The sequence below is a fragment of the Pseudomyrmex gracilis genome, unplaced genomic scaffold (genome assembly GCF_002006095.1).
Source record: "Pseudomyrmex gracilis isolate BER0280 unplaced genomic scaffold, ASM200609v1 scaffold_1090, whole genome shotgun sequence".
Classification (NCBI taxonomy): Eukaryota; Metazoa; Arthropoda; class Insecta; order Hymenoptera; family Formicidae; genus Pseudomyrmex; species Pseudomyrmex gracilis.
In genome coordinates, this window is record NW_018021674.1 from 20,405 (window position 1) to 34,959 (window position 14,555).

The 14,555-nt window shown below is 34.7% G+C and overlaps 1 protein-coding gene across 3 annotated transcripts in view; it reads left to right on the top strand.

Annotated features, from left to right (window-relative positions):
- Positions 1–9,469, top strand: part of LOC109861855 (diacylglycerol kinase eta) — a 23,630-nt gene extending 14,161 nt beyond the window's left edge. For all 3 annotated transcript variants that reach the window (XM_020441694.1, XM_020441695.1, XM_020441696.1), the window contains 13 exons: positions 2,977–3,125; positions 3,211–3,460; positions 3,548–3,918; positions 4,014–4,315; positions 4,402–4,744; positions 4,818–5,039; positions 5,120–5,222; positions 5,285–5,554; positions 5,635–5,929; positions 6,003–6,314; positions 6,420–6,515; positions 6,599–6,730; positions 8,305–9,469. In XM_020441694.1, the coding sequence (XP_020297283.1) occupies positions 2,977–3,125; positions 3,211–3,460; positions 3,548–3,918; positions 4,014–4,315; positions 4,402–4,744; positions 4,818–5,039; positions 5,120–5,222; positions 5,285–5,554; positions 5,635–5,929; positions 6,003–6,314; positions 6,420–6,515; positions 6,599–6,730; positions 8,305–8,601 (3,142 nt within the window). In that variant the 3' untranslated portion in view covers positions 8,602–9,469. The remainder of the gene's footprint in view (positions 1–2,976; positions 3,126–3,210; positions 3,461–3,547; positions 3,919–4,013; positions 4,316–4,401; positions 4,745–4,817; positions 5,040–5,119; positions 5,223–5,284; positions 5,555–5,634; positions 5,930–6,002; positions 6,315–6,419; positions 6,516–6,598; positions 6,731–8,304) is intronic.
- Positions 9,470–14,555: the final 5,086 nt, after the last annotated feature.

The window sequence follows — 14,555 nt, forward strand, 5'->3', positions numbered from 1 at the left end:
TACACGGCTGCTTGCCTGTGTGCGTATCCCCTCCACTTGCTGTAGCGTGCTGTAAGAGAGTCAAAACTGGGCACACTGCCTCCGATCCAGTGTGCCCAGTTTTGACTCTCTTACAGCAGAGATGCCAGTTTTGAGACGCTTGCAGCATACAGCAGCAAGTGGAGGAGATATGCACACAAGCGAGCAGCCACTCGCCGAAGCGCTGAGCGCACACGCACACGGCTGTTCGCCTGTGTGCGTTTTGTCTGTGTATCCCCTCTACTTGCTGAGCATGCTGCAAGCGTCTCAAAACTGGCATCTCTGTCTTACAACACGCTGCAGCAAGTGGAGGGGATACGCACACAGGCGAGCAGCCGTGTACGTGTACGCTCGACGCTTCGGCCGTCTTCGGGCGGTAGAAGAGAACAGAGATATGTCTACTGTCTCTTTTTTTCAACATAGCTATAGCGTACGAGACTAGCGCGAGCGGCTAAGTCTCGCGCTAGCAGCTGTTTATCATTTTTCACCGTTTGTCCTCGTTCTTGCACTTATTTATTTACAGAAACATTTCGATTAAATAAAAAAATATTAACACCATAAAAGAATAATTAGAAAAATGAAACATATGAGGAGCATAAATGAAAAGTGAAGAATATAAATTCACTCTTGGCCAATATGTACGTCTTTTTGATACTTAATTATATATTTAGCAAAATTGTTGTTAATATAAAATACATATAGATAAAAATATATTTTAATGTTGTTTGTTACGTAAAAAGTATTATGTTAATATACTTTTTACTTTGCACTCGCAATTACATATAATATACATTAAAAGAAAAAAAGTATTCTTGCAATAAGAATTTTATTATATTTAAGTTTTAGAAATGAACTACGTACACATTGTTGCTCAACGGAAACCGCGAGACGGCGGTTAGGTGTTTTCTTCCGTCAAAAACAATGTAAAACATTTGTTTTGTACAATATTATAATAAATGTTTATATATACGTTTTTTAGCATAAAAAATAATAATAGATTAAATAATTGAAATAATTCTACATGTTATAATATAAAACAATGTTTCAATAAACATATAAATAAATACAAATATATAAAAAGTAATACACTATTTACAAAACCAATATTGTGCATTTCCAAAAAGAATATAGATAGAACAGAACAGGTAAAAGCTTAGATAGAAAGGATAGAAGTAGAAAAGATAGATGAAATAAGAAGATAGAAAAGTAGGAGAAATAGATAAGGAAAGAACAAATAGAATATAGATTAAAAAATTGGAAAAAAATCCCGACAACATATGTAAAAATTGACCTTGACAACATATGTAACAATTATTGAAATCGAAGGTGGCTCCCCTATTCTACATAATTACCCTTTCACGCACACACAAGTCACTCTCTTACCTATTATCTTATTTTTTTCGCAACTGGTGGCTCTATGCAAAAAATGCATACGACATAAATGATGTATTTTTTCAAGAGCTACAACTTTTATTTGAAACATTTTTTGTGCTATAAATATTTATCAAAATAATGTTAAAAAAACGATAATTTTTTAGTTTTGACCTTGAAAATGACATTTTCGGTGATTTTCACTATCATATTCGTAATCAGCGCACCAAAATACAGTAGTATACCAATCGACAGAAAAATCGGGTGTTTCAGGTTTTCGGAACTTTATACTGGGATTTTTTTTCAATTTTTTAATCTATATTCTATTTGTTCTTTCCTTATCTATTTCTCCTACTTTTCTATCTTCTTATTTCATCTATCTTTTCTACTTCTATCCTTTCTATCTAAGCTTTTACCTGTTCTGTTCTATCTATATTCTTTTTGGAAATGCACAATATTGGTTTTGTAAATAGTGTATTACTTTTTATATATTTGTATTTATTTATATGTTTATTGAAACATTGTTTTATATTATAACATGTAGAATTATTTCAATTATTTAATCTATTATTATTTTTTATGCTAAAAAACGTATATATAAACATTTATTATAATATTGTACAAAACAAATGTTTTACATTGTTTTTGACGGAAGAAAACACCTAACCGCCGTCTCGCGGTTTCCGTTGAGCAACAATGTGTACGTAGTTCATTTCTAAAACTTAAATATAATAAAATTCTTATTGCAAGAATACTTTTTTTCTTTTAATGTATATTATATGTAATTGCGAGTGCAAAGTAAAAAGTATATTAACATAATACTTTTTACGTAACAAACAACATTAAAATATATTTTTATCTATATGTATTTTATATTAACAACAATTTTGCTAAATATATAATTAAGTATCAAAAAGACGTACATATTGGCCAAGAGTGAATTTATATTCTTCACTTTTCATTTATGCTCCTCATATGTTTCATTTTTCTAATTATTCTTTTATGGTGTTAATATTTTTTTATTTAATCGAAATGTTTCTGTAAATAAATAAGTGCAAGAACGAGGACAAACGGTGAAAAATGATAAACAGCTGCTAGCGCGAGACTTAGCCGCTCGCGCTAGTCTCGTACGCTATAGCTATGTTGAAAAAAAGAGACAGTAGACATATCTCTGTTCTCTTCTACCGCCCGAAGACGGCCGAAGCGTCGAGCGTACACGTACACGGCTGCTCGCCTGTGTGCGTATCCCCTTCACTTGCTGCAGCGTGCTGTAAGAGAGTCAAAACTGGGCACACTGCTCCGATCCAGAGATGCCAGTTTGCGGACGCTAGCGGCCTGCTCAGCAAGTAGAGGGGATACACAGATGAAACGCACACAGGCGAACAGCCGTGTACGTGTGCGCTCAGCGCCTCGGCGAGTGGCTGCTCGCTTGTGTGCGTGTCCCCTCCACTTGCTGCTGCATGTGCTAACGTCCGCAAACTGACATCTCTGCTCCGATCCCGCGGCTACTCTTCGAATTCCTGACGCGCTGTGTACACACACACACACACACACATACACACATGTTGTAATTATTCTGTATGGTAGAGCAAATAGCTTGAAGAGAGCTATTAGGAGATTAGTAGAACATACAGAAGTGACCATCGACGAACAAAACAACTCATCGGATGAAAAGCAAAGTAGTAAGATGCCAAACATCACCATAACATCCGATTCTTCGATAAATACTGCGACAAGTGAGTTGGCCAACTTATGACGATAAAGTGAGTTCCGTATATTACTCATCAAAGCTGCATTTTTATAATGTATGTTTTTTTTAAGATAAAAAACAGCAATTGGATATTCGCAGCTTATTACAAACAGACCAAGTTGACAACATTAGTTTAATGCCAACTATAGAATCAGGTAGCAGCGTCGAGATTTCACCTTGTCCAAGTCCTACTCCTAATGTCGCGCGTTTGAGTCCAATGCCGGACTTACGAAGAGATTCACAAGCTGAGGAACTACTAACTCTACCCGCACCTGACGGATTCGCTGACAGTAGGCGAAACAGTGAAAACATTTTACGAAGGTAATTTTTCCATTCTCATTTAACTTTAATAATGTATCTATATTCCATTGTTTAAATTTTAAATAGCTTACATATATTTTAATTTAGTACTTTCAGTTTTGATGTGCCCATAATACAAACTACCGGTCAGCAAGAAATACAAGCAGCTACTAAAGACAATGTTTTGTTATTCGAACCTACACAGATAGAATCTTCTGATATTCCAATAACCGTCACAAAGACTATAGATACAAGTACACCATCAGATGACGCAACCATGCAAGACGCAATTATTTCTCCTGATACAGATTCAATTCATTCTAGAAATATCTCGCTAGAACAAACGTACAGGTCGACAGCATTTAAATGTACTGAACCTAGAGGTAGCTGTACTAACAGCATTATTAGTACAGACAGTATGGTTTCTGAAACCTTGGATTCTAAAAGTTATACCGTTCGTAATAGCGAAAGTGAAATTGGTAAATAAACTCATCAATGTGATAAACGTTGTAAAAAAGCTAAGTAGTATGTATTTTATATCTAATTATTAGATAATTTCTCTCACACTTTTCAGAAAATATAGACAGCGATATCTTTGATTCTACGAAGAGATCCGAGAGCTCGGAAATCGGTCATATCGATTCGCCAGACAATTCGGATATGCTTTTGAGTGAAGCGCAATATTCAGAAAGCGGCTTAGAAGATTTGAGTTCCCTCAGACAGGATGTAATTAGTGCTATAATGGGCGAGAAATATGATTCTGTTAGAGAAGGTTTAGAAATGGAGGAACCGCAAAAATCTTTTGGTTTAGCTCATTTTGATGCAATGAATGATATTGCGAGAAAATCTTTCAAGAGAAAAAATATAAGAACGGAGGTGTGCCAAATATTTCAAATATATCTTGTTTATTTTCTAAAAGTCATTAAACATATACAATTAATATATTGTATTTATATCAACAGGAAATGGTAAATAAATATAAAACTGACGGTTTTACAACATGTGTACGTCTATCGGGAATGAAGTCGGAACCTGTGGAAACAAATATAATTTCTGAAGCTAGGTTTGAAAATATTGAGAAAGAAAAAGTATCGACTTTGTTAAGTCCTGTGTGCTGCTTCACCGTCACATCGGATAAAACACAGCTGGAGGAAAAATGTTCGGCGATTTTTCCACCGCAGATTAGTGTTATCATCGATCCACCAAGCCCATCTTTGTCAATTGAAAGTCATCATAAACTTAACTTAGATTACAGACTAGATCCTCATAATAAACAATACTGTAGCGGCGATAGTATGGAAAGATGTAATTGAGATATATTATATGTGCATTACTTCCATATACGCATATATAATGATAATATTTTTTCTACCCTCAGTAAGCGTGGAGTTGCCCGACACGGGCTTTTCTCCGCAAGGCACACGGCGTATCAGTAGCAGCAGTTTGTTGAAGGAGGTTGTGTCGTTGGCAGCAAGCACCGCTCGTCTAGGTGGTTCAAGTGTTAGCTTACGCTCCGGTCGAGAAAGATCGAAATCTATGGAAAAAACAGAGAAAAAACTTCCAATAATAAATCCTTTAGTCCGATTGCCTATGTGGCCACGTAAGACAAAAATACAATATCAAAATTTAAATATTTTCTATTGTGTGTAGAATTATTGGTGTTTTAAATGCATTTTATAGATGTAAGTGTTGGAGTTGGTCTTGTTAGTCAAGCGTTACTGGCAAATGCAGATGCTCTGTGCGCGGCAGTATCGCCATTAATGGACCCGGACGAATCATTAATGTGAGTTATGCTTATGATTATACAGCTACAGTACATGATTCGATGAACCTGTATTATATTAGGGAAGGTTACTACGAACGATGCGTCATGAATAATTATTTTGGAATCGGCATAGACGCAAAAATTACTCTCGACTTTCATAATAAAAGAGAAGAACATCCCGAAAAATGTCGATCTCGAGCTAAGAATTATATGTGGTACGGCGTCTTGGGATCTAAGGAATGGTTGCAAAAGACTTATAAAAATCTTGAACAAAGAGTTCAGCTAGAATGTGACGGTCAAAGAATACCATTGCCTTCTTTACAAGGAATTGTTGTATTAAATATACCAAGGTATACTTATCGAAGAAAATATAACTAAATGTTCCCTCTAATTTTGATCTAATGTTAAAAATTTCAATCTCTAATAACAGTTTTATGGGTGGTACGAACTTTTGGGGTGGTTCAAAGGAAGGAGATATATTTCTAGCACCATCATTTGATGATCGCATTTTGGAAGTGGTGGCGGTTTTTGGATCTGTTCAGATGGCTGCTTCACGACTCATTAATCTACAGCATCACAGGATAGCTCAATGTCAGACTGTTCAGATTAATATCTTGGGAGAAGAAGGTGTTCCTGTACAGGTTGATGGTGAAGCTTGGATTCAACCACCTGGCATTATAAGAATTATACATAAGAATCGCATGCAGATGCTTTATAGAAATAGAGTAAGTGTATCTATCGTGATTTCTCAATATAATAAAAAAATTGACGTTTATTGCAATTAAAAACATTTCTCAGGCGCTTGAAACTTCGCTGAGAACGTGGGAAGAAAAGCAACGTAACTCAATAACCACTGTACCTCAATCTTCTTCCACTATATTACAGTCACAACCTAAAGCACAGTTGCAAATATGTAATAAGCCTTCTCAGCTGAACGATGAGGAGCTTAATATTCTACTTAATTTCATTGAGGCGGTAACGACTTTGGTAAAGTGGGTAAAATTGCTAATTATATCAAATCCAAGTCTAGAACCAGATCTGTATCAAATTGCTTCGCGAACAGCAAATGCTCTTGAACAAGTGCATCCAGACGGGAAAATCTTAGAAGGGGTAAGTAATATTTTAAGTAAGTAGAATATAGCTTAAGTAAGTAGAATATAGTTAAGGTTAATTATTATATGATCATTTGTTCATATTTGTTCTGCTTACTAACAGATAAGTTTAAGACCTGTGGTAACCGAATTGGTATCAAGCGCACGACAATTATATGAAGAATCTTGTGAGCTGCTTCGCAATAAAGCTCATAACTTGGTAAATATATTTTGTTATTGTATATTTATAATTTGTGTGTGTGTATGTCAAACAACATTAATACTTGTATACAAAAAATATAGAAATTACGAGAGGATCTGGAAAACAAGCTGTCCCTGTCTCTAGCTAGCATGGAACAAGAATTACGAAAGTGTATCTTTGACGTAGGAGGTACAGAATTGGTTTATTTGCAAAATGTTCCCGCAGATGATCAGGTACAGTACCTTTTTATGGTTTATGCAATGCACCGATCAAAATTTAATTCTTTAAAAATATAAGTTATGAAAATAACTATTCTAATATTTTTCTGTCATGTATTTTGCATTATGATAATATTTACACTTCTGGTGATATTTAATTAATAAATTTAATATGTAAAGTCATTTAAAGTAGCAAAACCTTGATTTAATGATTCTTGAAAATTTGTTCAAGATGTTATGTAGATATTTATGTGGAGCTAACTAGAAAATTGGATTTATATAAGATCTTTTTTTTTTTAATGAAGATACAATATGAAAAGTTATCTATTCATATTTCATAAATAGTTTTAATTCGTTTTTTTTACACGAGATAAAAATTCAAATAAAATATATTATACGCTCTGACAGATCAAAGTCTTCTTTTTTATCGTTTTATATTTGTTGTGATCGATATTCCATTTAGTTATTCGTAACAAACTTTATATATTTGTATTTATATTTGGACAGCATTATTCGAATTACTTGAGAATAGTATATTTTAGTAAATTTTGAAAAACTAAATCAGTTAAAATATATAAATATATAAACATGAGACGTACAGACGCAATGTATATTATGAAAGCACCTCTCTTTATACACATATATTTAACGCATACAAAGTTTCATACAATTTCTTTTTTAAAAGAATTTTATATAATTTGTTATACGTAATTGTTTCCAAATGATAATTAATAAATTATCCTATGCTTTATTTCGGATTGATTGAGTGCTCAATCTCAAGTGCTGGTAATATGCTTTTAAGTCTTCATGCTTATGATATTAGAGAAATAGAATTAGCGTTTAGTTTAGAGACTTAGAGTTTTGCAATGTAGCAAAATACGATATAAATTAATTTTATATATGTGTGTGTCGTATACGTGCATGCGTTACGCTGGAAAATGGATGTATTACTTTTAGATACTTTTTATTGTTTTTTGTTTATTCATGCTTATATGGTTTTACTTATATTTCATGGTAAGACACAATATGTATTATGTGAAACTTAATTATGTCGTATTTATTTAAATTAGCAAAAGCAATAACATACAAATCCGGATATGCACTTGAATTGTATGTAATTTATAACTTTTGCTTGTCTTATTATGTTTGTTGTTTCTAATAATAATTTTGCAACAAGTAAAAGGTTTTTGCACTGGTTAATTAGCACTAATAACGAGAGGGGAACTTTCGTGATTTTATTAGGAATTTCTTAAGAAATATATAAATATCGATAAAATACAGGAATAAATATAATGGAATATCTCCTATATATTAGTCTTATTATTACTATATAGATGTTAGAAAGATGTGTATTTACGGTACTTACGCGTCTGAAAATTATTGAAACGCGAATGTAAACAATAGTAGACTTTTTGGGAGCTATTTTGTGTGCCTGTCGAGTCTGATCGAGTATTATCACATCCCAAGTGCAAATTTCCACCTGCATATAATTAGCATGTCATTAACGTATAAAATAGCATACCGCTTTACACGCTTTACTAATCTAACTAATTGCATACTAACTGGTGTCTTAAACTCTGGATTTGCAGAGCGATAAAAAAAATCGTCATCGAGGGTTGTTCTGGTTAAAGTTTCGTCGATTTGCCGGCCAATCGAGCGGTACAGGAAATCTGGCGCGTGATCAAGTGACCACATGGAGCGTGCAGGAAGTGTGCACTTGGTTGGAGAATCTGCAGTTAGGAGAATACGCCGACAAATTCGTGTCTCATGATATACGCGGTAGAGAGCTGTTAACTCTAGCTCGTCGAGATCTAAAAGAGCTAGGCATCACCAAGGTGGGACATGTAAAACGCATCTTACAAGCCATCAACGACCTCAACAATTGAGCTACATGTCGCGTTCATGTAGAAATGTTAGGTTCGTATCTCTGCGAAACAAGGAATACGATATTATATAATTATTAGTATTTACCAGTATAAGTATGATTAATTTTTGACTCTCTTTCAAAGATATTACATTGTATAAATTACAATTTAATGTAATATTGTTCTGCGCATAGCACTGCATTACATTAATGCAACAACATAATCTTTTAAAACGATGTCTTGTTACACAACATATAATGACACAAATCTCAAGCGCATAAAAAAAGAACATACATACGTAATTGTTAAATTTGGAAGTCACTTTCATGTTTCTTGAATTAAAGATAAAAACATAATAATGCAATGCAATTAAAGTGCATGACATTCACAAACATATACTGATGTAAACTGTATACTCACATATGTTCTCTCTATTTGAACATACAAAATTAGTATAAATCTGAAATAAATACTTTCCTTTCTTTTCAAACATATATTAAAATAAAAAGAAATTGTTTTAAAATTACACATAACTTTCGTGATTATGTACATTCTGAGTACTGTATAAAAGTCAAAGGTAAGGTTATTATAGTTGTACTATCATAGCTTGACAAATTACATATTATCTCCCCTTACGGAAAAAACGTTCAACTGATTGACCTTAACGTACGAAATCACATTCAACTTGACCGTAAACGCTCAAAATTGAACGTATAACGCTGAATATTGAAAGTTTATAGTCAAGTTGAACGTGATTTCGTACGTTACGGTCAATAGTTGAACGTTTTTTCCGTAAGAGATCTCTCAGAGAAGTTACACACATTTGTTTCTTTTCTCTAATAATAAAACTTATGAGGTCTTTCTTTCCCTCTTTCTGTGCACACGCTATAAAGATAAATAAGTTAAATATATATATGTTTATTTTTATTTCTAACTTTGATAATTATTTCGAATAACTATTATATATTTCGATACAATAATATAAATATTTTTTTATATCAAAAGAAGATTCTCTCTTATATAATAAAGAAATAAAATTAAACTTATGAAAACAATATTTTTTATTAAGAGAAACCATTTTTCTTTTATTATAAATATACAAGCAATAATATTAAATTAGTACGATGAAAAGTTATCCTGATAGCCACCTGTCTGTATTTTTGTTGCCGAAAACAAAACGCTTGAGTTTTCAGCAAATGTAGAACAAGGTGAGTCAGGCATTTGTCTTTGGTTTGACATGACACGTATTCAACATGTGTTGCCGACAACTTGCTGTATATTTGCTGTCAACAGTTTATCACTAACATAAAGAGCAACATGACAACAAGTTGCCAACAACACGTGTCATAAATTTCAGCAAAAATACAATATGTTGAAAACGGACAAATATATATTTACTGACACATCGCTTTGTGAAGGAGAATTAATTAATTCGAGATTTCACTCAAATTAATCTTTGGAGATCTGATTTAGTTCGTCGATCAACTGATTAACTCGATGAAAGGTACCGGACCCGGAAAAAATCCTAAGGTGATGGGTGGGATTTGAACTCAAGACCTTCATATTTGCAATCCCTGCACTCAGTCCGCAAGACTACTTGTTCCTTACTAAAATATAATTATTTTGGTCTACTTATTGTAAAAGACGGTCATTCGTTTTCGACATTTAATGGGCTACAAGATAGAATAAATATATGTCAACAGTTTTTACCAACCATACGACAGAAGTACAGACATCGGTGTCTTGTTTTGTTATCGTCATGTTGCTCTTATGTTGCCGAAAACGAATGACAAAGCAAAGAGTTTTCTAAGAATAAAAGTAATTTTGTTGATAATGTAATGAGCAATAGTTGCTCTTCGTTTGCTCTGAATCTGCTGACACAAAATGTCTCAAATTTGCCTTCGTGTTGTCGATTACGTATGACTATGCATCATATTTTTAGCAAATACACAGCATTTAGTTGAAAACTTCAGCTCAGCATTAAGTTACATGATTTTGCAAAACATGCTTGGCTATCAGGGTATATAAAAAGTGTTATGGCGATTATATGTACATATATATAAATATTCATAAATAATCATATTATATCATAGCTAGTTATTAAAAAACATTTTTTCCAATCTTTAAAAATGGAGAACTCTAGAATCAATTACTTTTTTATAAATATAAATCGAATACAAACTTTCTCATAGCATCGAGGGCAAGAATCTCACGAATAAAATGCCCAAGATAAAACTTACAAATCTACAAATAGAAAAACTATTATTTAAAAAATATCTGATTTACATAAAAGAAATTTGGAAATTGATTCTCACAAAAGATGAGACAAATCTTCTAAGAACGATATATGCATGTTTAAGATACTTGTGCATATGTAAGATTGATTTATCTCGAATAATAAGAATGTAGGCAATAGTTGTTAAATATGAGCTTGAAACATTGTAAGTCACTCTACTATGATCTGTGATATATAAAAACTAATTTATTATTTTGTAGAATTTTATTTACTTTCTATTCAACTCTTCTACTAATATTTATTTTAAGTGCTACACACACACATAACGTATATTTAGTACGTATATATATAGCATACCCACACAGAACATGATGTCTATTAGAGATCCACCCGGTAACAAATTTTTCATGTATAAAATTGTATGGACATATTCGGTATATATATATATATATATAAATTTGCATAATTAGATATAATAATTTTAATTTGTGTATAAGTATATATGATTATATATCAAAACTGTTTTAAAAATATAGTTTTATAGTAAAAATATAGTTTTATATAATTTTTTGTATCTAACATGATACTAATAGAGTTATTTNGTAATTTGATATGGAATATCTCTGAAGCCATTCTCTTAAAAAAGAAATTCTCCGTGTATAAAATTGTATGGACATATTCGGCATATAAAATTTGCATAATTAGATATAATTATTTTAATTTGTGTATAAGTATATATAAAAAATTTTTTACCGGGCATACAACATCCACAGGTCCATCTCCATGATAGATGACGGATGAACGTTTAAGGGGATCCTAAACTGACGGTCAAACTCCGTCGATTTACCGACTGAGTTTACAGCTTTTGGCGTCAGATTGTAGTAATATTCGCTTAATATAAAAAGTTATGCAGTTTTTACGTAGAAAACAAACTGCGTCCCGTTTTCGGAACAACATAAAGAACAATATAGAGCTCTCAGAAATGCGTTTAGAAGCCTAATATAAATAAATAGGGCGCGTGAATATTTTCAGAACAATATTGGAATACACACACTATTTATTCATCATTTCACGCACACTATTTATTTACACTAATCTTCTAAAAACATTTCTGAGAGCTCTATATTCTTCTTTATGTTGTTCCGAAAACGGGACGCAGTTAATTTTCTACGTACAAACTGCACAACTTTTTATATTAAAAAATTATCACTACGATCTGACGCCATACGCTGTAAATTCAGTCGATAAAACAGATTCAGTTTAGGATCCCCTTAATGCATATTCATGCTATGTCCACTATAGATATCCATATAAAATCTATTATGGACATCTATTAGAGACGTATATTATATTATAAATATATAACAGACCCAACAAACTATTTCTTGACTGCGCAGACCTTGGCAACAGAAATTGTGCAGAAACGCTACAATACGGAAACATGCTTTGGTGTTGCCAAAATTGTTAGCACATAGAGGCAAAAAACGCAACAACTCTGTTGGCAAATACATGAGAGTATTGCGGCCAAAATGATTCCATATATGTTAATGAAATTGACAACAAATAGATGGTCGAAGAGAGCAGATCTGCTTTTAGCAATACTGTGACCAAACAGTCCGCAAAACGTACGAGCATCTGTTTATGACAAAACGATGACCGCAGTCGGGTCGATCTGTTGAACGCATTGACGACAGATTGTCAGCAAACGCCAAGCAGATCTGTTCGTGCATACGTGCGAACTGTTTGCATGCAAGACTACTAGACTGTCTGTTTGACATCTAGACAACAAAATGGCGATTATCTGCGATTATAGGCGATTTTTGGCGATCATATGGTACATATACCAAAGTGTACCAAACTATAGTTCGAGTGACTTCAAATTATAGTTTGGTACACTTTGGTATATGTACCATACGATCGCCAAAAATCGCCTTATATCTGTTGCCTGTGTTGATAACAGAGTGTTAACAAACATTGAACAGTCTTTTACAGTTAGACCTTGTTTATGCGGGCAATAACTGTTAACTTATGCCGGAACCGGTAAAGTTCAACTGTAAGATTTTAATACTTCTGTTTATACGTATTCGGCAATGAAGCAATCATAAATGTAATGTATTATTCTCGTATTTATTGAGTAATATGAAACAATGAGTGCTTTCCAGCTACGTACAGTCGACCCTGTGTAACACAATAATGTTCACTAGTGTGAATGAGATACACTGATATGCTCTTCCTCACACTAATAGACAGTATGTTATACATTTAACTTTAATTTTCTCGGAAATTTTACGTGATAGGTCAATTTCGCCGCCAGATTCGTTTCCAGTGACCAAAAATCCACTAAAAAACACTTTGTTTATTTAGTATCAGCATATGTTAACGAAACATTTATTCGCAAAACATTTATTCGCACTGTATAAATGTACTTTAAATTATATTTAAGAATAATAAGAAAAGTATTTTTATTTATTATTGCAGGTACATTGCACATTGCAACATTTTTAGTAAAATAATAATTTAAATAAATAATAAATGATATGTAGGATAACTTGAGAATAAGTAAATAAAAATAATTATATTAGCAAGGAACACAAGTGGTCTCCGGACTGAATGCAAGGGCTGCGAATATAGAGATCACAAAGTAAGAGTAAGGAGATCGAACTCCGTGATACAAAAGTGGTTCTGATTTTTACGGTTCATTGGGAGGGAATCCGCTCAAGGGAATAGGTTTTTACGGTTGGACGCCATTTGCAAAACTGTGCATGTACACAACTAACACATGTATACGTTTAGTGTATGTAATCTATCTTGTTACATATGGGAGAATAACGTTCTCCTGGACCGGCTTAGCACGGAGGCCGGTTTTGCCGGCGGAGAATACGAGATTCCCCTGGAGCGAACGGAATGCCGGTTTGCCCGGCGGAGAATACGCGATTTCCCGGAGCGGAGCGGAAGGAATGCCGGTTTACCCGGCGGAGAATACGAGATTCCCCGGAGCGGAGCGAAACGGATGCCGGTTTACCCGGCGGAGAATACAAGATTTCCCGGAGCGGAGCGGAACGGATGCCGGTTTACCCGGCGGAGAATACAAGATTCCTCGGAGCGGAGCGGAACGGATGCCGGTTTACCCGGCGGAGAGAATAAGAAACTTATTCTCTCGGAGAGGATCGAATCCTGAGTCGCGCTGTCGGTTTGCCCGACCGAGGAGCTTCCCCTGGTGCTTCTTGCTAGATCCGGAGATCGGACTGATCTGCCACGCTGATTTTGGCCCCGGCTTTTATATCCGCAATTTCCCGAGGAGCGGGGACGCGGGGGAAACAACAATTTATTTGTCGCGCAGGTCGCTTTGTGGCGCGGCGGGGCGCGCGGTGCGGGCGCGGTATCAGTTGGCGTTTGTCGGCGCGGGGAGCACGAGGTAAAAGCGACGCGCAGGCCACTTGTTGGCAGAGATGCCAGTTTGCGGACGCTAGCAACATGCTCAGCAAGTAGAGGGGATACACAGACGAAACGCACACAGGTGAACAGCCGTGTACGTGTGTGCTCAGCGCCTCGGCGAGTGGCTGCTCGCTTGTGTGCGCGTCCCCTCCACTTGCTGCTGCATGTTGCTAGCGTCCGCAAACTGGCATCTCTGCTTGTTGGCGCGGGGAGCGCGGTGAGAGCGGCGCGCAGGCCGCTTGTTGGCGCGGAGAGTGCGCGGTGCGGCGGGGCGTCAACCGCCCGTACAGCGTGTATTGCATAT